A 21,442-nucleotide genomic window follows, 5' to 3' on the forward strand; every position below is an offset into this window, starting at 1 on the left:
GGCCCATGATTCGGGGTCTGTCATAGCCGAAAGGCTCGGTATGGACGTTAAACTTGAATAATAATAATAATAATAATTTTACAGTTGAACAATAGACTTTTCTATGGCTATTGGATCTTTGTTCTGCTTTTCTTGCCTACAAAAGAAAAGGAAAGTAAAATATCGCAAAGGCAAAAAAATAGGTTGGTTAAGACAAACTCAATTCGAAGTTTGATAACCATTGCTTCATTATTAGCGAGTCTCCGACCTTCAAACATGGCTACGCGCTCATTTTGCGGAAATGATAAGCCTGCAAAGTTGAAATGCCTGAGAGTTGACAGAAATCCGAATGCTGTCCATTTTCCTCAAGGTGATCTCATGGGGGAAAGGATTCTCCATGGCGATGACTGTATGTACTATGAGTGGGTTAAGATTAAAAACCAGTCGTGACAGTGTTCAAAGTAGTAGGCTGAGTGTTGTTGTATCAGGTGACGGTGTGTAGGCAGAGACGTGTCGCAGAACCTTTATATTGATCTAGTTCAGTATGTACATGATTTCTGCAAACAAGGCAATAATATTATTAATGATGGGAATAATGATATAGTAGTTTAGAATGAATGAATGAACGAACGAGTTTGGCAATTTTTCAATAGTGTAATCAGGCCAGGCTCTTCAAAACTCCTAGTCTAAAGTAAGGGTTTTCCCCGCAATTTGACTAGTTAATTAAGGTATACCAGATCGTTCCCAAAAATCGGATTCTGCAGCAAGGGAGGGGCCTTGGCAAGGCTGAATTGCGGGGAGAGACACAAAGAAACAAAGAGGGGGGCAGTGATGCGGGTGACGGTGATAATCAATCACATGGGAACTGCCCCATACAGGCATATGCCGAGGTATCAGGTACCTACCTAGGTAGATACCTTGATCCACACAGGTACTCCGTACATGGTAGCTAATAGTTAGTGATAGTTCGTTGATCAGCTTGTTCGTCAGAATCCCAGATGCCGATTGTTTGTTTGAACCATGGAAAACCTGGGGTAATTAATTGATTTACTCTGAGTTAATAGTTCGAATGGAGTATGGAGTGAAGTCTGGGGAACGCCATTAATTAATTAAACCTTGTCACCTTTGCCACGGACTTCGCCCCTGGGGTGTACCTATAGGAGGTATGATTATGATTTCATTATCTACTTCCTAGGCGGGCTCCCTGCTCATATTCCATACAATATTCTTTTTGCCATATCTCTTGTATTAGGCGGTACATATTTATCTTCTTCTGTGGGCTCACTACCTATATTCCTTGCTATATCCCTTTGTACTATTTGTCTCCCTACTAAGGCATATCCGTTAAAAGCCTAATACGTAATTCCTTACTAATAATAGAGATAATCCCTTTACCAATTCATATATCTCTCGCTAATAGGGGCTAGGAGAATTTCATGAATTTGGTGCGGAATGCTTACGTCTGTTGCTTTTAACGCTACATGAAAGTGCGTACAAATGGAAAACAATGTTTTATAGTGTAGGGTATTTTTTTTCACACTCTGGAATCGACGCTGTCATGAACCAGGCAGTGGGAAGCTGTCTTTTCTTTGCTTCAATTGTTCATTAAAGAGTTGCTACTTTAGGTAATAGGTTTGTACGGAGTACATACTGTTTAGAGCTACCTACATCAGCTCGACTAGGAAAACTACCATGTACGTCTTCATACACTTATGAATTTATGATATACAGTGTTGCTGTTGTCATGTACTGATACAGGTCAACTGTAACAGTCTCCATAAAAATCAAATTGTCATATTCAAAACTAACTATATTTGCCTTGACTACATCCACAATCCATGCAGCTGTGCCATTCTTGGTTTGCTATTGGCAAGATACACCACACCTGCTGGATTGATTCGATTCTCTGCTTAACATGACTTTTTCCTTCAATTGCTACACTTGACACAGCTAACAAAGCTTTTCAGCAATTTCACCCGGCTTGTAATCCGATCAAGATCAGAATTAACACACCGGGAGAGTGCCTGAAAACATGTCAGCCAACAAAGATATGGACTATATTGGGAAAGAAAGAAACAGAGCCATACTAGAGGAGCAATTCTCATCGGTATAGAAACCGCTGACGTAGCAACCCAATTCAGGAATCCAATCCCAGGTACTTTTGAAGCATTGGCAATGTCAGTTAGAAAGGTGACTTTCTTTTCTTTTTATATCAAATATGGACGAAGTCAGTTAGTTAATTGCTCACCAGTTCCCTTCATAGCAATCCCAACAGCATAACAGGAAAAGTCCCAATAGTCCCCGGGGAGAACGGTGGTGATGATTTCACAGTCGAAGTACGGACAGGCCCTTCAGTTCACGGGGCCGTCGTTACCGATGATTTCGCAAATCTCGTCTCGTTTCGTGAGGCTTGGAGCTCCTGCGGCGATCAGGGGCAGGGCCAGGCAGAGGATGGTGGAGATGGACTTCATGGTTGGTTTTGTGAGTGTAAGATTTGAGATTGGAATTGCTAGTATGCTATGAAGACTTGAGAGATTGGTTGAGGATGGCGTTGAAAGGATTGATACACAGAATGAAGTGAATTCTTGCCACTTTATATATGTTTCTCCAGCCTGCCAGATCAGAGAGAACTTCCCATAGGAAGCTTCAAGTTTTCTCCCTCCCTGACCGTATGTGACTGACTCATAGATTGTTGTCCATATGTTGCAGCAGCTGAAAGCAAGCCACGAAGTTTGCAACCCCGTATTCCATGAGAGAAGAAACAAATCGAGGTTCATCAAAGGCCCAGTCCAGTCCAATCTTCCTTCTGCTTTCAATATCATTCCCTGTCAGCTGAAGCGAAAACACGAGAAGTTTGCCTTGAGGAGGAGCATGATAGCAGAGAAGTCGAAGTTGATATCAAATGCAATACGAATTTTTTCAGCTTTTGTCATGGATGCGTGCTTACATCGCGTCGTATACGAGGTTGCATTGCAGAGGAGAATGACGAGCGTGAATACGGAGTACATATGCAAAGCTCTGTTGATGATACCTGGCAAGGAGGTGGATGAAATATATTAATTAATGAGAGCAGACAGGGATAGAGGATATAGCTCGGAGGCTTCCCCGGATTCTTCTTTTCTTGGCCACCCTTCAGCTCAGCCTTGTCATCTAGATCTCTACTGTACGATCTCCAAGTTGGGCTGGGGTCGAAATCAGTATGAACAGACAAATATTTTCGTATTCCTTCTGGATACAGTTAGCACAATCACTTCGTATTCGCAGGGTTCTCCGCTTATGGTCGTGAACTGACACGAGAAACCTCGCAAGATTGATTGTCAGACAGCCCTAGATTAAATCCTGAATACCCGAGTCGGCCTCACCGCGAAATGGCATGCTTTTGAATTTTCCTGACTCTACAGTATACACAGTACCAGTTACGATGCATGCAGCATGCCGTTAAAATATACAGGACTGCAGGCCAGCTTCTAGAGCTGCTCCGCTCTGCTCTACTCTGTTTGATTGTTCAGCTTCTAATTCAGGCTTTCTAGCGCATCATTGCTCTGCATGCTCTACTGTACTGCTTCCCGTAGAGCTTGATGAATTTGCTCTATACTAGCAAATGTGTTGTGTATTTGGGTTCGTCGCAATTTACAGAAAATGATGAAGACCAAGGATCTATCTTGGCTAAGAACTACAACTCCTAGTTGACAGACAAGTCTTCAGTACCAAAAATTAATTAGAGAAAGATCAGAATCACGAGAAAAAAAAAAGTGCTGTATGTACATACATACAAGGCTGATTATAAGCCCAAATTAAACCCTAGAGCTCTAGGGGAGGGTCGATAATGATTCCATCCATCATCCCCTATCTTCAAATAACTGTTTGCAAACCTTCAAACCTTTCCAGGTGAGATTGCGTTGAACCAGAACAGAACTCCCAGGATCTGATAGTCTGACAGGTAGAGCCGTCCAGTAGGTAGACCAAGAGGAGAGAGGCGAGGCGACTATTGTTGTAGGCAGTATATATATAAGGGGAGAGGAAGAGAAAGAGAAAGAGAAGTAGACCACTGAAGAGCATCCATCGCATCGCAATCTTCCGTTCCTGTCTACCTCCTATTTCCCTGCTGTCTTGTTTTTTTTTTCGGTTTTCGAATCGATGAATTTGAATGTCGAGATGAAGCCCACGTTTTCTTGATAGTAGCATATAGAGACATGAGATAATAGCGAAGATATTCAGAAATAAGAGATGATAATTCAGGTAAAATCATTTTTTTTGCTTGCTTGCTTGCCTCAACTGTCAACTATGATACAGTACATCACTGTGATTTAACTACCCGGCCGCTGCCTTCAAGCTGAACAGGATTCAAACCTTTTTTCCATCATAAAGCGAAGCAAGTAAGCACGCATGCAAGCACAGCCGAGGACCAATGACCAGAAGCAGTATAAGTAAAACATACAGCCATATAGAAAGTAGGAGTAGCTAGTAGGAATGAATTGAAATAGGAAAGTATGAAGAAGCACCTGCATCCCTCATGATCGCAAACAGACCCCTGCTTGACAGGTCCTGTCTGGAAGAGCTTAAGAATAACCAGGGCCAAAAATTTCAACCACATCACCACGCCTCGACTTCGAAATTCTCCTGCAACATTGTCAGAATGCGACTCAGAAACTTCAAGTCACATGCTTACCTCTGAGAAATAAGTCGTCACGACCGTCCGATCAGAGAACTTCCGCCCTGCAAGTGCCTTCAATGCTTTTGTCGCAGATTCGACGCTATCAAACTTCACGTAGATTTTGCCCACGCCCGGTGACTGTTTGCTGCCGCCGGTTGGGCGTGGAATCTTGAGCTCAAGAACTTGACCGTACTTGTTACATTCATCCTGCACATCTTCGCAGATTTCTGCCGAGATGATGTCAGCAACCACACAGCCCCTGAAAACTGGGGTCGAGCTCTTACCCTCGTAATCTTCGTTATTCATCAGTTCCTCAGGGGTCACCATGTTCAAGAGCTGCAGAACACGACTCGTCTCGAGATCTTGAGATGTCGTCTTGGCAAACATCGACATGGCGTTGACTCCCATATCGAGACCGGCAGCCTGGGTGGCACCGATACTCGCCCGAGTGACCTTCAAATGCTTGTCACCGAGCTCCATACCGTTCAGACCTTCCACGGCAATACTAGTCGCGGACGGATCGGCATACTCGCAAAATGCAATACCCTAGAAAATATCCTTAGTGACCGTATAATATGATCTTGCTGGTCAAAAAGACTTACTCGTGACTCCTCCGTTCCACTATCCTTGACAAGCACAAACGACTTGAGTTCTCCGAAAGACTTCAATAGCATAGTAACAGGCTCTTCCGGGATATAGAGCGGGATGTTCGTCACACATATTTTGTTAGGGGAATCAGGGACCTCACTATGGATGACACCCTCCTGGTATTCCTGTTCGCTTGAAACAGGAACGATGTAATCCTTCGGTCTGCGCAATTCGAGGCCCTTGGGTGCGCCATTAGCCTCCCCGTCCATCTGCTCATGCTCCTCCATTGTAGCTCCATCGAAGGCGAGCGCGACCGTTGCATCTGAAGGTGTCTTGAATTCTAATAGGGCGAAAGAACGATCCTTGGACATCTGTGCAGATACGCATGGATCAACGCCCTTGACGACATTGAGACCATTGAGCTGTAGATTAAAGAATGAAACAAGGCTCTCCTCTGTAACATTGGGAGGGATGTTGTACACGAATAGACGCCGGGCTTGGCGGGAGTTGGCCGGTTTGAGAGCAGAGTTGTCCGCCGTTCCAGCGGGCTGGTTCATGAAAGCTTGTAGGCGAGAGGGATCCACTGCCTGTTGACGAGGCGCTCCCGGAAGAGGGAACATGCCTGCAACTCGAACGTTAGAATCAAGCATTTCTCAGAAGATTCCCAAGAGTGGGGGAAGACTTGCCTGAAAGCTTAGCCTGCTCAGCAGTAACATTCTCGTACCCAGGCGGCTTGATATCCCACTGCGTCAACCGACGTTTTCTCTCCAGGATGGGAACGACATCTGTCAAGTCAGGTGTGGGCTCTCTCTTTCGAGATGGAGGCGACAGGCTCCTTCGGCGGTCCCGTCCGTCGCGATCTCTGCGCCGAGGTCGGTCATCGAAAAGATCTCTGTCTCTGTCACGGTCTCTGTCACGGCGAGACGACCGCTCGGACTCATAGTCCCGGCGCCGGCGATCACGGTCACGGTCACGGTCTCGGTCTCTTTCCCGGTCCCGGTCCCAGTCCCGATCGTCTCTTCGGCTGGAGTAACGGTCCTCGCGTTCCCTCGCTCGATAGTCACGGCTGGATGAGTACGTGTCGGCTTCGTGCTCACGTCGCGAAACTCTGGAACTATGGTGAGGAGACCTCGACCGCCTTCGCTCGCCTCTATCACGATCTCCACGGTCGCTGCGGTCACCACGGTCACCGCGGTCCCTGCGCTCGTCTCTCTGCAAGATGCAAAAATGTTTAGTATCTCTCGCCGAAGGCGTCAAACGGGTGCGGAACGGTTAAAACTCACGTAGTAATCCCTCGACCGTCCAGAATCTGCAAGTAAATTGTTAGCGCGTTAAAATTTCAGACTTTAGCAGTACAAAGGTTTTCTCTTACCTCTGGAGGAGTAAGCGTCGCCGTTCATTCTGGCTCAACTCCCTCGAAGTCCGCTATGGCAAAACAACAGCTCAGGAGACTTCCAGATCAATCCAAAGACACGAGAGAAAGGGACTGGGAGGAGCACAACAATTCAAAGGAGTGTACCGCGATCGAGAGTTCGATCACAGGAAAGGCTGAACAAGGATGTTCCTCCAGAAATCTTGCTACGCAAGAGAGGTTCGATCAGGTCGGAGGCTGATTGAAGCTCAACCGAAAAGAAGCAGCGGACCCGCCGCCGCGGCTAACGCGGATGCGGTTAGCGCGCGGCTGACCAGAAGCGCGTCTCTTCTAGACTCGACCAATATGTACACCAGAAATTCGACCACAGACGAGAAATTATGCATCTCGTCTTATAACTCTCGTTCGCAATGGGGTGAGCACCCCTGCGGACGGTCTTTCAATCATGTCTCCAAATTGCTTTTCAGAATGGCGCAAACTTCCCATCAGTTTAAGTGAACTGTGTATAAACACCACCCTTCGTTGCGGCCAGTCGTTCCGGTGAGCTCTTTTTCCAATGCTTACATCATGTTGCACTCAGTGAAATACAATGCTGACAATCATTAGGTGGCAGAGACTGCCGGAGGATGACGAGTGGAGATGTGTTCTCCGCGGTCGCATTGTTTCATTGAAGCAGGACCCCTGTTATCTTTACTACAGATCTTACTCTCCCCGACTCCCATCTGTTCCTGCTCTGCCAACACCACCGGCATCCACTCCTTCTTCCCGTGTGGATGCTGAGCCTGATTCTGCCGCTGACGAGACCCTCGCTATCATTACGCATTATTTCAACCTCTCCTCAAACTTGACTGAGCTGTATGCACAATGGTCTAGTTCCGACCCGAACTTCAAGAAGAAGGCGCCGAATTTCACAGGGATTCGCATTCTAAGGCAGGATGCATGGGAGGCGTTGATATCCTTTATATGCAGTAGTAACAACAATATTGCACGGATCTCCCAGATGGTTGAGAAACTATGCACCAATTACGGGGATCTAGTCGGGACCATCGATGGGCGCGCATACCACGACTTTCCGTCTCCTGAAGCATTGACTGGTGAAGATGTTGAGGCCCGGCTACGAGGACTAGGCTTTGGCTATCGAGCCAAGTACATATATCAAACTGCGGTGACTGTGGCGAAAGAGCGAGAGAAAGGATGGCTTGACTCGCTACGCAACCCGGAATCTCCTGCCTTTGGTATGGAACCCGCACCCGGCGGGGAGATGCGCCCAGAAGGGAGGGAAGGTTATCGTAATGCGCATGAGAAGCTGCTTGAATTACAAGGCGTTGGGCCAAAGGTTGCGGACTGTGTCTGCTTGATGGGTTTGGGCTGGGGTGAAGCAGTGCCTGTTGACACGCATGGTAAGATCTTCTTTCTCGATGACGGCGTACTTTCAGGACAGATATAGACTGACAAGCTGCTGCAAACAGTCTGGCAAATCGCTCAGCGGGATTATAAATTCGGCAAGGGTGGAAATAAATCCTTGACGAAAGCTACGTACGACGCTGTGGGTAACCACTTCCGCAAGCTCTGGGGCAAGGAAGCCGGCTGGGCCCACAGTGTCTTGTTTACGGCTGATCTGCGAGCCTTTTCGGACAGGCTCACGTCCAAAGTAGATGCGAAGGTCAAGCAAGACGATGATGAAGAAATCAAGACGCATGTGACTTCAACGATAGCCACCAAGAGGCCGATCCAGGATGATCATGATGATAATGTCCCTGGGGAGAAGGCTATTAAGAGGAGATTGTAGAGGCTGCGGAGACGAAGACGAGAAGAAGATCGAAAAGACTTCGGAAGCGGTGACACTACTCCATCTGTCCCGCTGCTCTTTAAGTTTATCGTCAGAATGCGGGGTGTGGATGAACTGTACAATTATATGTGTAAACTACTGACGTGTATATCTCGACCATGTGTATATCTCCCACGCACATACTCGGACTGAGATGCACCACGGACTACATTGTATTAAAAACATTATATATTATTAGTACAATTGCATTGAAAGTTAATTGATATCCAAGAATTAATCTGAGGACGTTCAGAGTGACTTGAGGTTATAGCATTCCAGTCTGAACCGGGTGGCTGGTCCGGGCCCCGGACCAAGTCCGAAAATATCAGATTGACACGTGATGTGTTTGGAGAAAATTCTAGTTCCTCCCTCACTGGAGCGTGCGGAGAAATGGAGCCAGGTGTTCGGGGAACGGAAATGCTTTCCTGAAAAGAGAGATCGGTGAACGATAATTTGCGGAGTTATCTAGTTTGCACTTATGTTGGTTATCTCGGTTTCATACATCAAATCAGACGAGAGTTGTGCAACGTTCACAACTGTTCCTTAGGCACTGGATTTTTGCCGAACCGCGCGTTCCGCCTCTACGAAGGCCCAATGGATGTGTCTCGGAGTTTTACGGGTGCTTTTGCTTCTTGTACCCTCTACAAATTGGAGTAATACTGCTAAACTGGTATTATACGGAGTATCAGAGCTGTTCTGTACTGTTGTTCTTTGTGTGCGTGTTCCCGCTCACGTGGAATATTATGCACACCCGCAATTCTCCAAAATTCGACCCGCAGAGACTCCATACTCGGATTTAGCCGCTTTCTGCCCCTCACCAAAATCAACCGCGGAGTGGAGACGATACTGTGCTATCACATAACCTATATTCCATAAATACTCCGGAGTCCGGAGGTAGGTATACCGTACGCACTCTACGGAGTATATATGCACATGTAGGTATCTTCACCAAAAGGCTTCCGTACTTGCCCGAGTGCGATGCTAAACAGCTAACTAGATTCTTACTAGCCTGCTTGCTTAATAATTGCCAATACACCCTCGCATCTAATAATAGAACACATGACTCTGCAATTGCAGGACGTCACGTGCACGGTTTTGGATCTCAAACGAACACTCCATGCTAAGGAAGGAAGCCCTCGTTTCACAGATTCCAGCGGTTTGTGACTCCTACAGATCTGCTGCTTATTCGTATACGGAGTATGCCTTTACTCACCGAACCTACCCCCATCTTCCCCATTTTTTTTTTGGCCGTTCTAGAGTTACCCCTCATTGTTAGCTGACTGTTTGATTCCATGACTCCAACAAACAAGGCTTTGGATGGATCTGTAAATCAAAGGCTCTTTTCTGCCCCTTACTGATGACCCAAGTCACTCATGGCGGAAAGGTTCGTTTGGAGAGGATATGCTGACAGCCAGCTGAATGCATTAAAATACCTCATGAAAGGCAGACAGGTCAGCCACATCAACTTCAAGGAGGTATACATATTGACATATCTTGGAAATAAGAACCTTTTTAATATGTTTGAATGCAAAGAATACTTGATAGTAACAAGAATAAAGTGTGGTTGTGGCAAACAATAATAATGCTGGGACTGATGATAATTTACTGCCTAAATTAACTACCTAAAGTTGAGCCATGCCGTCGGCGATCGGGCAGAGGCCGACCCCACAGAGCATTCAGAGTCTAAGACCCAGGGGCGGTGAGGACAAACTGTCGGCGCCTCGCGTGGCCCGACTGCGCCCTGCATGCTTATGCTTAGTCGGCAAAGCTTCCCGATTGCCCCCGGTCCCTGGCCCTGGGGGAAGAAAAAAGTTTCTAGAGTCATCTTCAAGTTGCAACCTTCGTTTTTGGTCCTCTTGTGAATTAGCGCCCATCTTTGTTATTCTTCCAAGCGAGCATTCATTTTGTACTGCATTTATTTTCTTCATGAGGAGGGCGCTCTGAACCACCCTTATCTCGTTCCAGTACCCCTCTGTCATCCGCCCAGCCCCAGATTAGTCACATCTGGCATTTGTTGTCTATAGCAACGCGGCTCAAATTCAACAGTGTGAGACAACTGCAATTAATCCGCCTGTTTTCTGGCTTCTGTGATCGTCATGGCAAGTGTCAAAGAGGCCGTGAAGGCGTCGCTTGTGGGAACGACTGAGGAGGAGCCCCAGCTCTCGCAGCAGATCAAGGCGCACTTCACGCAGCACGCGCGTAAGGATGAGCAGACAGGAGAATTGTACATGACGGAAGAGGACTTCATTGATGCTATCGCACCAAAGAATCAAGACTACGTGAGTCTTGGTAATCACCACCCCTCGGTAGAATCTCACTGACTCATCTGGTTTCCTTTGCAGCACAAGATTAAACGCGACCAGTATGGAATCCTTTTCCGTGTTGCCGATAGGAGGAGGACAGGACGCATCAATCTCACGGACTGGGCAGCCTTTGAGAACCTCCTGGCTAAGCCTGATGCTGAATACGAGATCGCATTCCGGCTGTTCGATGTGGATGGGACAGGTTCGGTCAAATTTGAGACTTTCAAAGAGCTTTACAACCTCCACAAGGGCAGCGACAGCATACCGTTCGACTGGAACTCGGAATGGGCGTCTCTGTATATCGGACGCAAGAAATCGCGTCATGATATGACATATCCGCAGTTTGCGCAGATGCTCCGGGGTCTGCAGGGTGAGCGGATAAGACAGGCATTCCATCTCTTTGACAAAGATGGCGATGGCTACATTAGCCCCGAGGATTTCCAGCGCATCATCCTGGAGACTTCGAAACACAAGCTGTCCGACTACTTGTTGGAGCATCTCCCCACGCTTTGCAACATCTCTACCGGGAGCAAGATCTCCTATGCCAATGTCCGCGCTTTCCAGAACATCATCCGTGAAATGGACATGATCGATGTCATTGTCCGAGAGGCGACGAGAAAGAGTCCAGACGGCAAGATTACCCGCGCAGACTTCCTGAACGAGGCCGCGCGCATCACCCGATTCTCTCAATTCACGCCTATGGAGGCAGACATTCTCTTCCACTTTGCTGGCTTGGATGCACCTAGTGGACGACTCTCCCGGAAGGATTTTGCCAGGGTCATTGATGCATCTTGGCAAACACCCGCGGCTGTGGCCGATCAGGCGCTCTCAGCAGTGTCAGGGGTCGCTAGTGAGGCGGCGAACAAGACGAAATCCGTGCTGCACAACGTGCTGGAATCTGTCCACCACTTTGGGCTCGGAAGTATTGCGGGAGCCTTCGGCGCCTTCATGGTTTATCCAATTGACCTTGTTAAGACTCGGATGCAGAACCAACGGAGCACTCGCCCGGGTGACAGATTGTACAAGAATTCGCTTGACTGTGCGAAGAAGGTGCTGCGGAACGAGGGCGTTCGTGGCCTGTATTCCGGTGTTTTGCCGCAGCTGATTGGCGTGGCTCCAGAGAAAGCCATCAAGCTTACAGTCAACGATCTTGTTCGTGGCTACGCCACCGACAAACAGACAGGGCAGATCAAGTTGCCTTGGGAGATCGTAGCTGGTGGTTCTGCAGGAGCTTGCCAAGTTGTAAGTAGCCTGACCATTACCTTAAGGAGAATGCTAACTCCTCTAAAAGATTTTCACCAATCCCCTCGAGATCGTCAAGATCCGTCTCCAGGTTCAGGGTGAGGTCGCCAAGAATGTCGAAGGCGCTCCTCGTCGCTCAGCAATGTGGATCGTGAGGAATCTGGGTCTGGTTGGCCTGTACAAAGGCGCCAGTGCCTGTCTCCTTCGTGATGGTATGTCAAGGACCTGTTAACCTAAAATAAAACTTGTGACGATACAATTCTGACATGTCCACCAGTTCCATTCTCTGCCATTTACTTCCCTACCTATTCCCACTTGAAAACCGACTTCTTTGGAGAGTCGCCGACGAACAAGCTTGGCATCATGCAGCTGCTTAGTGCCGGTGCCATTGCGGGTATGCCTGCAGCCTACCTGACCACTCCCTGTGATGTGATCAAGACCCGTCTGCAAGTGGAAGCCCGCAAGGGAGAGACGAAGTACACCTCGCTGCGGCATTGCGCGAAGACAATCTGGAAGGAAGAAGGTCTGAAAGCTTTCTTCAAGGGTGGTCCAGCCCGTATCGTTCGTTCTTCCCCGCAGTTCGGTTTCACCCTGGCTGCCTACGAAGTTCTCCAAAAGCTGCTCCCGATGCCTGGATCTGAGGACACCGCACCCACCGTCCATGGGACCGACGCCGGTTCCGCAGTGTCTATTACCGATGCTCCCCTTCCTTACCTGCGGTCAAGAAACGCCCTCAAGCTGATCCTGGATTTGGATGAGAACTTCGGCCGCATCAAGATCCCCGAGGGCTCTTCCTTGCCTAAGATCTTTGGAACGTCCAAGCAATGATTTCATTTTGTTTTTGTTTTGATCATATTCTCTTGAATTTCCATTATCATCCTGGTTTTGTACTAAACGGCGCATCAGATCTGTCTCTAGCTCCATTCTCCTTTTTTGTATCTTTGTCTGGAAAAGCAAGTTCTCTCTCTTTTTTGTCCCCTTTACGGTTCTTCTCTGGGATAGGGTAACAGTTAAGACCTGCTAGATTTTTGTTTTGTTTTCTTTTTCTTGCATCTCATCCTTTCCTGATTCCTGCCAGCCATCTTCTCTTTCGAGGGCATGAATGGTTGTTTTTGCCTGCAGGTGAATTGTGAAGGCTTGCTCATTCATTCCACCACTGAGCAAGCGACAATTATGGGAGGCCTCTGGTTTCATATCGTTGCATAGACTTGTGTACTAGAACCCCCCTTTATGGATGTCTTAGATTTTGCTAGATTTGTCTTTTTTGCTTTTTTTTCCCCCACCCCAGTTGAACAGCACAGAACGTTTGCTAGGTGCATTAATCCATTCTCTGCATTGAACTGATTTGCATCCCTCATGAATACAATGCATTGGTCACATAATTAATGTTTTGTACTTTAGTCTGGGTTTCTACTTTTTCGGGTAGCCTTTTAGGCCTGAAGCGCTCCTTGAACTGTCAAAGGAGCGTTAAATATATGTTATCAGCATGCAGCTGAGGTGCATATAGACTCTGTGCAGCTGTCATTACACCCATTGACATCCGGTCGCACAGCCAGAAACCAGCACAAGTAAATCAATAAGCCGCCCTAACTCCAACCATGTGAAGATAGCTCCTCATCAACAGGAAATGATATAAACGGGTATCTCTCTATATAACTCCTTGAAGCTCCGCTAGAAACAAACGAGCTCAATAAAATCTGCTCATAATCCCACCACTGCTCTTAGAAGTATCACCACTGTTCAGATTATGATCTGAAACGGATTTTGTCCGTTTGTCTTTGGACTCGTTCGCCGTGGGCTGAGACTGACTGGCATCAGTCACAGTCGCAGCATTTTTCGCGGACTTCTGGCGCCACAGGGAGTCCTCTCTCTCAATCTCGCGAAGAACTAGCACACCAAGCAAGGAATCAGTATATGAATATTACAATCGGGTTCCTTATCAAGATCTAGGGCAGCTCAACCTTCTTCCCATTCTCTTTCCTTGCTTTCGTCACCCGTCCCCAATAGTTTCTCGACATCCACATGCTCCCCATTTTTCAATTTCTGGATGACCTCTCTCAAAAGCTCGAGTTTGGCATCGGCACTCCGATTGAAATTTTCAAAGTCTTTTCGCAAGACGAGCAATTGGATAGCTTGGGAGCCGATAAGAATAAAGATGATAATGAAGAAGGTCGCCGGATTCCATTCCTTGGAGGCGGGTGTCGCCTTGCTAGGATCGCGAGACTCACGGTCGCGAATGAACTTGGGGATGATTGAGGTCCATATGGACGGCTGCGCAATCTTTGGCAAAGTGTCGGAGGAGCGAAGGCGAGTTTGCTGCCAGTTTGTATTAACGGCGTGAGATCGCGATGCGTTTATGGAGGTCCTTGCGATGCAGGAAAGGAGGCCGGCGGAGCGCCTGGCCGATACCGTCGCTGGATTCATTATCTCCACTCGGACTGCCTTCTTGTTCCCTCAAAATTCAACCGAAGAGGACGTTGAACGAGGTTTCTGCTGTTCCGTGCAATTGCGCTCGGCCAGGAATAGTTTAGCGGGCGTTGACAGCTCCGAACCCCCGGCTCCGATCTCCGCCAAGGCAATCGCCCGGCGTCTCGTTGTCCCAGCAACGCCGTTTTGGGCGAGGCTAGGCTGGCGACGTTGGAGTTCACAATGGCGATGTCTACCAACGCTCACTGCAATGACTTTCCAGGCGATGCTCTAATCTCGATGACATTTACACACCCATGGCGGTAACAGCATTGATGCCAGACTCGCTTCCAGAGTCTGTGAAGCAAGCCGTCAGGTCTCCATCGACGTGTTCGGCCTCCACTGTCTCGTCCCTCCAAATACTCCTTCGATGTTCCAGCAAGCCCAACTCTGAGAACGGCCGCAGCAGCAGCAAGTCGACAAAGAGTTCAAAATCTGCATCCTCTTCTGCCACAGCGACGCGTGTGAAATCTTCCCGGTCTGCCAAGTCGAAGAACGCAGCAAAAGTTGCCGTATTTCAAGGCCCCGCTGAAGTCCAAGATGCAGTGCATCTATCACAACAAGAGAAGCTCGTCCTCGCGACGGAGGTCTTCAACGCTGCATCAAAAGCTTTGTCAGATACGTTGCAACGAAGTGCATCGTCAAAAACCCCTTTGCAGCCAACCTCGCCAAACCGAATCCTAACATCACCCACAAAGACGAAATTATCGAAGCCTGTGCCAACTACGATAGCTGCGTCGGAGGCTGGGGTGGTCGCAATCGCTGAATGCGCCAGATTGGCTCTTTCGTCTCTTCGGACCCTGAAGAGTGATCAAGGTTGTGAGGACAATGCATATCCAAATCTTCAACTCGAACAAGGCGCGTGTATTCTTGCAGGCCGACTTATTGCGCTGGGCTTGAATGATCTGGCATACAGGGAATTGAGAGGGCTCAAGAGAAGACTACAAAGTTACATGGAGAGCAAAGCTCTAGATGAGCAGCAAAATGCTGAAAGGCCGAAGACAGCAGCCAGCAACGAAGATGCGACGCCGAGGGAAACAACAGCCGATCTCCTATCTTTTACGCATCTGGAGAAGGCCCGATCCTTGTTTGGTGTCCTCGTCCCATTCCAGGCGAATGCAGTAAGACTGATTGCGTCTGAGAAGAAAGCCTCCGTCGTCCAGAAGGCCTGCGGCATTCTGACCCTGTCAAATCCGAGTAGCCCTGCCAACATTATAATGGATGCGCTCAGGACTGGGAGCCTGTCCAGGGATAAAGCCGCTTTACAACTACTTTCACTTTCTAACAACATATCCTCCCTCGCTTCGTTAACTCAGAGATCAAGCAGTTCTGCTTCGTCGACATCGAAACTACAAGTACGGCCGGTAACTACTCTCACACTGCAACTTTTGTCGCTCGAAATCCGGTCTATGTCATGGAAAGTGTCTGGCCATGTATGCGAGTCTAAAAGAGAATTTTTGGATCCGTTGGCACGTTTTCTAGAAGGATTTGCGCATAATGGCCCCAGCATTGACAGGACTGAGTTCGCCATCATTTACAAAACTGTGCTGCGACTACAGGCAGCGATGACGAAGGCTGATGAGAAGCTGTCAACCGATGTGAGGGCTACCGTATCTTGGAGAATTTCTTCTGCTCTCGGCAGGCTTGCTCAAGAAGCCGGCTGTTTCGAAGAAGCATTGAAGCTCTACGCGGAAGTGGTGACCCCAGTGTCTAGTGACCAGCTACTGTCACTCAGCACAATTCGCTGCAGAATTGCGTCCATTCATCTCCATCGTCTCAAATTATCCGGAAACTATCCTCACGGAGCTGTGGCACAATCACTTCTCGAAGCTGCCACCGTGTTGAAATCGTCAAACAAGGGTAGCAGCAACGACCTTGAAGAACTACTCGTTGAATCTGCGAAATTGAAAAAGCTGGCCATGGGGTATCTTGGAGATTCCTTCTCAGCTGATCGCGAGATGACCTGCTCCAACAGTGAAATCTGCGCTCATGTCGTTGAGTACCTTCATGCGTTCATCCGGTTTTTGAGACGCTACGTTGGGCGACAACCACCAAATGGTAGTGACAGCAAAGATCGGGGACACCTCCAGCAAGCCCTCCGCAGATCTAAGAATATCATCATTGCTGCTGTCGACTCCGCAGTAGCGGTTGGAAAGATGTCAGTAATACGCCAGACCCCTGCTTGGGAGAACATGTTGCCTATCTTCGCCGACTGCAAACACCTTCTGGATGCGCTCGAATACCTTGCCGGAGAAGACTCGGATATTGATGAAAACTGGCGAACATCTTTCATCAAATTGTCCAATATTTTTTGGTCGCGATATCTCAAAGAAAAGGAGTCGGGAAAAGGGTGTACAGAGCTTCTGCCGCTATTGGAGCAGTCAACTAGCTTATTGCAGAATTGTCCAGCAACAGACAGGACCGCAGGCTTTGCTGCTCTAAAGTTCGAGAGGCTTGCAAACCTTTATTCAGAAGCAAACATGGGTAAAAAGTCGGTCGCGGCGTTACGGCGATCGATTCAAGAACACATTGACTCCGACACTCTCGGACAATTTGCTGCCAGCCTTGCTGGTAGATCACCTCATCGGTTCTGTCATAATGCGCAAAGCCCCGGCTTCGTGCTCAGTCGGGTTCTTTCCTCCTATCTCAAAACAAAGATACGTCGGAGAGAAAACGATGAACAGGCCATCTTCGATGACAAGTCTCTGGACTTCGAACAGCGAAGCGTTTTGCTTGAATGGCAAATGGGTCTTCTGGTGGAATCTCAAAGCCATGACGCTGACAGTGAAACCTTTCGGTCAATGCTTCAGCTTCTCATTTCTGAACTCCTCTGTTTGTATTCTCTGGAACGCCACCCTATCCGTCGCCTCCGTGTTATCCTCTACGTATTACGATTCGCCTTGCAGCATCCCAATGCCGTCGACGGCTCAGTTGCTGAATTATTGGTTAAAGATGCAACCTCGAGTCTTTCAAGTGAACCCGGCCTCGCTCAAGATACTGACTTGGACAATTTTGCGACGAATATCAAGGACTCTTTACATCTCGTGATCGCATTCTGGCAAGGAGACGTGCAGCCAGACCGGCTGATGAATGTGGTAACCTCATGGATTTCGGTCGTACAGAAATGCGACGACTGGGAGTCTCTCGAAGCGTATGTTGACGATCCAGAACATTGGCTTGCTCAGATCAAGGCTGCTTCGGATTATATGGAAGCTCGCGGATTGTGGAAACTCAACTTAGCAACTTCTGAGCTACTTCTTCATGTCATGGAGCTACAGTCTATCAAGGATTTTTCGGCCATTGTTCTTGGCTTGTCACGCTGTGCATTGCAATACTGTCGCCTCGGAAATTGCAGGAGATGTCTTGCGCTTCTTGATCGTGCTGGACACTATGTCAACAACCAGAGCGTCTCATCTTACGCGTTGGTATTCTATAATTTGGTCCTTGCGGAGTATTTGCTCGAGATTGGTGAATTAGCAAAAGCTGAAAAGACTCTTTCGGCTGCTCAGGCCATTTATCAGTCGAGGTCAAGCCAAAAGGATATTACTGCCGAATCCGGCCGAATGAAACTTGCATGGGAGAGGATCGTCATTGATGCGACTCTTCTATATTCCCGGATTGCTCATGGCCAAGGGTCATTGAAAAACGCATTATTTTTTGCGAAGTTATCTGTGCGACTGAGTTCCAGGCTTTGGGCCAAATTGGAACGTTTATCCGGGAGAAACAGAGATTCCGAGCAGGTTGCAAAAGAGCAATCGGAGATTGATCTTGTGACTGACGGAGTAGCCAACATTGACCTCTCGGGCGCTACTGTGTCTTCAGCTTGGAGTTACTCAGATGGCGCAATTTTTTGGACCCATGTCGTCTCCCATCATTCCTGCTTAATCAATCTCATGCGCTTATCTGCCCATAATGGTCTGTTTCAAGACGCCATTTACTATGGAGAGCAAGCATTGAAGATAAATAAATCGCTCGATGCGTCTGTCCGCTCGGTTGCTTGTCAGGCACAGCTAGGACTCGAATGGATTCGTGGCGATCATATCTCAGAAGCCAAGGATCTCCTGAATGCAGCGGTCAACACTTCTCGGGACATGGATAATAGCATCGAGATTGTGACTTTGAAAACCAGCCTTGCTGCTCTGAGTAGGGCACAGGGACGTCACGACGAGGCTCTTCGTGTTCTGCGTGACGCTGAAAAGGTCATCACTGAGGTTTCTGAAATCAAGTTAGATGCTTCCCTGAGTATTACCCCTCCTGCCCTTGGGATTGAGGAGAAGATGGCCGAGATGAGGATTCAGAATCCCAGTGCCAACAAAGAAAGCGATTCCACTTCAACACGCCGCACTCGAAGAACCAAGGCGTCTTCAAAGAGCAGTCCGAGGGTGGATAAGGATGCAGACATGCGTGCTGGCTCAGTTCAGTCGTATTCCATCCTGCAGCTCAGGACTGAGATCATTCGACAACAGGCTACCAATCTGTTGGCCACGCAGAATCTTGATGAAGCCATCCGTGTGTTGAACTTGGCTCAGCAATTCTCCCTTCCCACAAGAACTCAGATCTCGTTGCAGATAGAAGAAATGGAGCACCTTCTAGCGGACTCGCTGAGAAGTGTTGCGACTCATGCAGTTTACTGCGTCTTACCGGAATCAACATTGTCTGTGCCGTCAATACAAACTTCTGTTCTGGACGTTGTGAAGTCTCCTGCAGCGAAGAAATCCTCGTCCGCGAGAAAACAGAAAGCCACGACTAGGGAGCCACGTTCACGGACTGCAAAGACGTCCAAGAAAGAAGCTGACATCTCCAGCGTCATGTCAAAAGCTAAGATCTCTATCGGTGAAACTCTTAGGGGCGCTACCGCCTTTGGCTCGACAATAGAAAGCCATGCTGCTTCACGTTTGACGGGCAGCATCTCTATGCTTTTGCATGCTACAACTCCTGGGCACATGGATGAGGGATCTTTGGCTGCAGCTAACACTAATGGTAAGTCGAAATCGAGTCTTTATACTGCAGGGTGTTAGGATTAGTTTCTAACCATAACAGAACTTGGTCGTATCACTGCCTTTGAACGCGAGCGAGTAGCTATCGACATAGACAAACAACTCGCTGGCTTCTCAGACTCTCTAAGCTGGCCGACGTCACCTGTTGTGGACTTCGAAACGACGGATGTTGTTTCAAAGTTTACCGAGGAATATATCGACATCTTGCCGTCCAACTGGAATGTTGTGTCCGTTTCCATTAATCCAGACCGCACTGAGTTCGTAATCTCAAAACTTCGTCGTGGCAGCACACCGTTCCTCTTACGATTGCCCCTCAAAAGAGGCAATGAAGACGACGAAGAGGAAGATGATGAATTTACCTTTGACGCAGGCAAGCAGGAAATGAAGGAGATCATTAAACTTGCCAACGCGAGTGCCCACGATGCGCGCTCTCGTGTGGACAGGAATTCAAAGAAGGAGTGGTGGGCCATTCGTGAGTCGCTTGATCGACGATTAGAAACCCTGCTATGCAACATGGAAAACGTCTGGTTAGGTGGCTTTCGTGGCATTTTCGCTGCCACTCGGGATTCTGAGCTGCTGTTACGGTTCGCAAAGTCGTTTGAAAACATCCTGGATAAACATCTTCCCTCGCGACGCAAGGCCGGTAACAACAAGGGAGATAAGGTCAAGCTTCACCAAAATGTGCTCGAGCTCTTTGTCGGCCTTCGGGGCCTTGATGACCACGAGAACCCGGAGGACTCCATCATGGACTTGCTTTACTTTGTCGTCGATATTCTGCAGTTCCAAGGGGAACGCAATGCGTACGACGAGATTGATTTCGATATGATGGTTGTCGACACTCTCGATGCCCTGAGGAGTTACCATGAAGCCGCCCGACGCGAATCGGATCCCATGCGGCCAAACCATACCATCCTGATCCTGGACAAGGCTCTCCACTTGTTTCCATGGGAGTCATTGCCGTGTCTGCAAGGGCTTCCTGTTTCCCGTGTGCCATCTCTGGAATGTCTGCGCGATAGGATTCTTCGTCTCCGACCAACTGCTTCGGAGGATTTGCCCAACAATTTCCGAATTGATCGCTGCAACGGGGCGTATATCCTCAATCCTAGTGGAGACCTGATGACAACGCAAAGCACTTTTGAAGAAGATTTTTCCAATATGAAGGGGTGGTCTGCCATTGTCAATCGGAGTCCGACCGAAGAAGAGTTCAAGACAGCGTTGGAGAATAAAAGCCTATTTCTCTACTTTGGCCACGGCAGCGGTGCTCAATACATCCGCGGTCGCACGATCAAACGGCTCGATCAATGCGCAGTTACATTCCTCATGGGCTGTAGCAGCGGCTCTCTGACAGAAGCTGGCGAGCTGGAGCCCTATGGGACGCCGATGAATTACATGCACGCGGGTACTCCTGCTCTGGTGGCTACTCTCTGGGATGTGACGGACAAGGACATCGATCGATTTGCGAAATGCACTTTTGAGAAATGGGGTCTGATTCAGGGGAACAAGCCTTGCGATATCGAAGAACCTGCGGCAAAGGATATCAAATCCAGAAGCTCGAAGAGGAAACCGGGTGCTATGAAGGCAGTTGTCGAGCCTAGTCAAGATGTTGCCCTTGATGAAGCGGTTGCGAAGTCTCGAGATGCTTGTCTGTTGAAGTACTTGAATGGGGCAGCGCCAGTGATCTATGGTATTCCTGTGTATCTGAGTCCATAGGCGTTTGGGTAGAACTCGGCGTTGATGTGGTTATGGGTATTGGCGTTGGGACAGGGGACTTTTGATGTTACAGTTACTGACAAAGAATGGCTAGAGGGATAACCCTTTTTACTTGTTGCGTTGAATAGTATTAATAATAGACGTACATACTCTATTCTAGACATCTCTCCTATGGTCGGAGATCACAATGCAGCCCCACAATAAACTGACAACTCCGTAGCATGCATCTCTTTGCTTGAAACAGAATAACATTCCGTATGTTTCTCGGATCCAGGACTGTCGGGAAGCGTCTCGATGAGGGGA

General features: G+C 48.2%; 6 protein-coding genes across 6 annotated transcripts; 3 read left to right on the top strand and 3 right to left on the bottom strand.

Moving 5' to 3' along the window:
• Nucleotides 1–2,330: 2,330 nt before the first annotated feature.
• On the bottom strand, nucleotides 2,331–2,801 carry VTN77DRAFT_9012 (uncharacterized protein; the record flags this gene model as incomplete). The annotated part of the gene is made up of 1 exon (XM_069425574.1): nucleotides 2,331–2,801. One exon carries the CDS (start codon nucleotides 2,799–2,801, stop codon nucleotides 2,331–2,333), a length of 471 nt encoding a protein of 156 aa, XP_069274231.1.
• Nucleotides 2,802–4,572: 1,771 nt separating this feature from the next.
• On the bottom strand, nucleotides 4,573–6,621 carry VTN77DRAFT_9013 (uncharacterized protein; the record flags this gene model as incomplete). Its single annotated transcript, XM_069425575.1, has 7 exons — nucleotides 4,573–4,599; nucleotides 4,649–4,860; nucleotides 4,918–5,179; nucleotides 5,236–5,843; nucleotides 5,908–6,433; nucleotides 6,505–6,530; nucleotides 6,594–6,621. 7 exons carry the CDS (start codon nucleotides 6,619–6,621, stop codon nucleotides 4,573–4,575), a joined length of 1,689 nt encoding a protein of 562 aa, XP_069274232.1.
• Nucleotides 6,622–7,038: 417 nt separating this feature from the next.
• VTN77DRAFT_9014 (uncharacterized protein) lies at nucleotides 7,039–8,382 on the top strand (the record flags this gene model as incomplete). Its single annotated transcript, XM_069425576.1, has 3 exons — nucleotides 7,039–7,133; nucleotides 7,200–7,993; nucleotides 8,063–8,382. The coding sequence occupies 3 exons, from the start codon at nucleotides 7,039–7,041 to the stop codon at nucleotides 8,380–8,382; spliced, it is 1,209 nt and encodes a 402-aa protein (XP_069274233.1).
• Nucleotides 8,383–10,517: 2,135 nt separating this feature from the next.
• Nucleotides 10,518–12,794, top strand: VTN77DRAFT_9015 (uncharacterized protein; the record flags this gene model as incomplete). Its single annotated transcript, XM_069425577.1, has 4 exons — nucleotides 10,518–10,700; nucleotides 10,764–11,966; nucleotides 12,016–12,178; nucleotides 12,244–12,794. The coding sequence occupies 4 exons, from the start codon at nucleotides 10,518–10,520 to the stop codon at nucleotides 12,792–12,794; spliced, it is 2,100 nt and encodes a 699-aa protein (XP_069274234.1).
• Nucleotides 12,795–13,653: 859 nt separating this feature from the next.
• VTN77DRAFT_9016 (uncharacterized protein) lies at nucleotides 13,654–14,390 on the bottom strand (the record flags this gene model as incomplete). Its single annotated transcript, XM_069425578.1, has 2 exons — nucleotides 13,654–13,853; nucleotides 13,928–14,390. The coding sequence occupies 2 exons, from the start codon at nucleotides 14,388–14,390 to the stop codon at nucleotides 13,654–13,656; spliced, it is 663 nt and encodes a 220-aa protein (XP_069274235.1).
• A 299-nt stretch (nucleotides 14,391–14,689) lies between these two features.
• Nucleotides 14,690–21,139, top strand: VTN77DRAFT_9017 (uncharacterized protein; the record flags this gene model as incomplete). The annotated part of the gene is made up of 2 exons (XM_069425579.1): nucleotides 14,690–19,412; nucleotides 19,473–21,139. 2 exons carry the CDS (start codon nucleotides 14,690–14,692, stop codon nucleotides 21,137–21,139), a joined length of 6,390 nt encoding a protein of 2,129 aa, XP_069274236.1.
• Between the last annotated feature and the right edge of the window lie 303 nt (nucleotides 21,140–21,442).

Source organism: Rasamsonia byssochlamydoides, assembly GCF_041956645.1.
Source record: "Rasamsonia byssochlamydoides strain NRRL 3658 unplaced genomic scaffold VTN77scaffold_80, whole genome shotgun sequence".
Classification (NCBI taxonomy): domain Eukaryota; kingdom Fungi; phylum Ascomycota; class Eurotiomycetes; order Eurotiales; family Trichocomaceae; genus Rasamsonia; species Rasamsonia byssochlamydoides.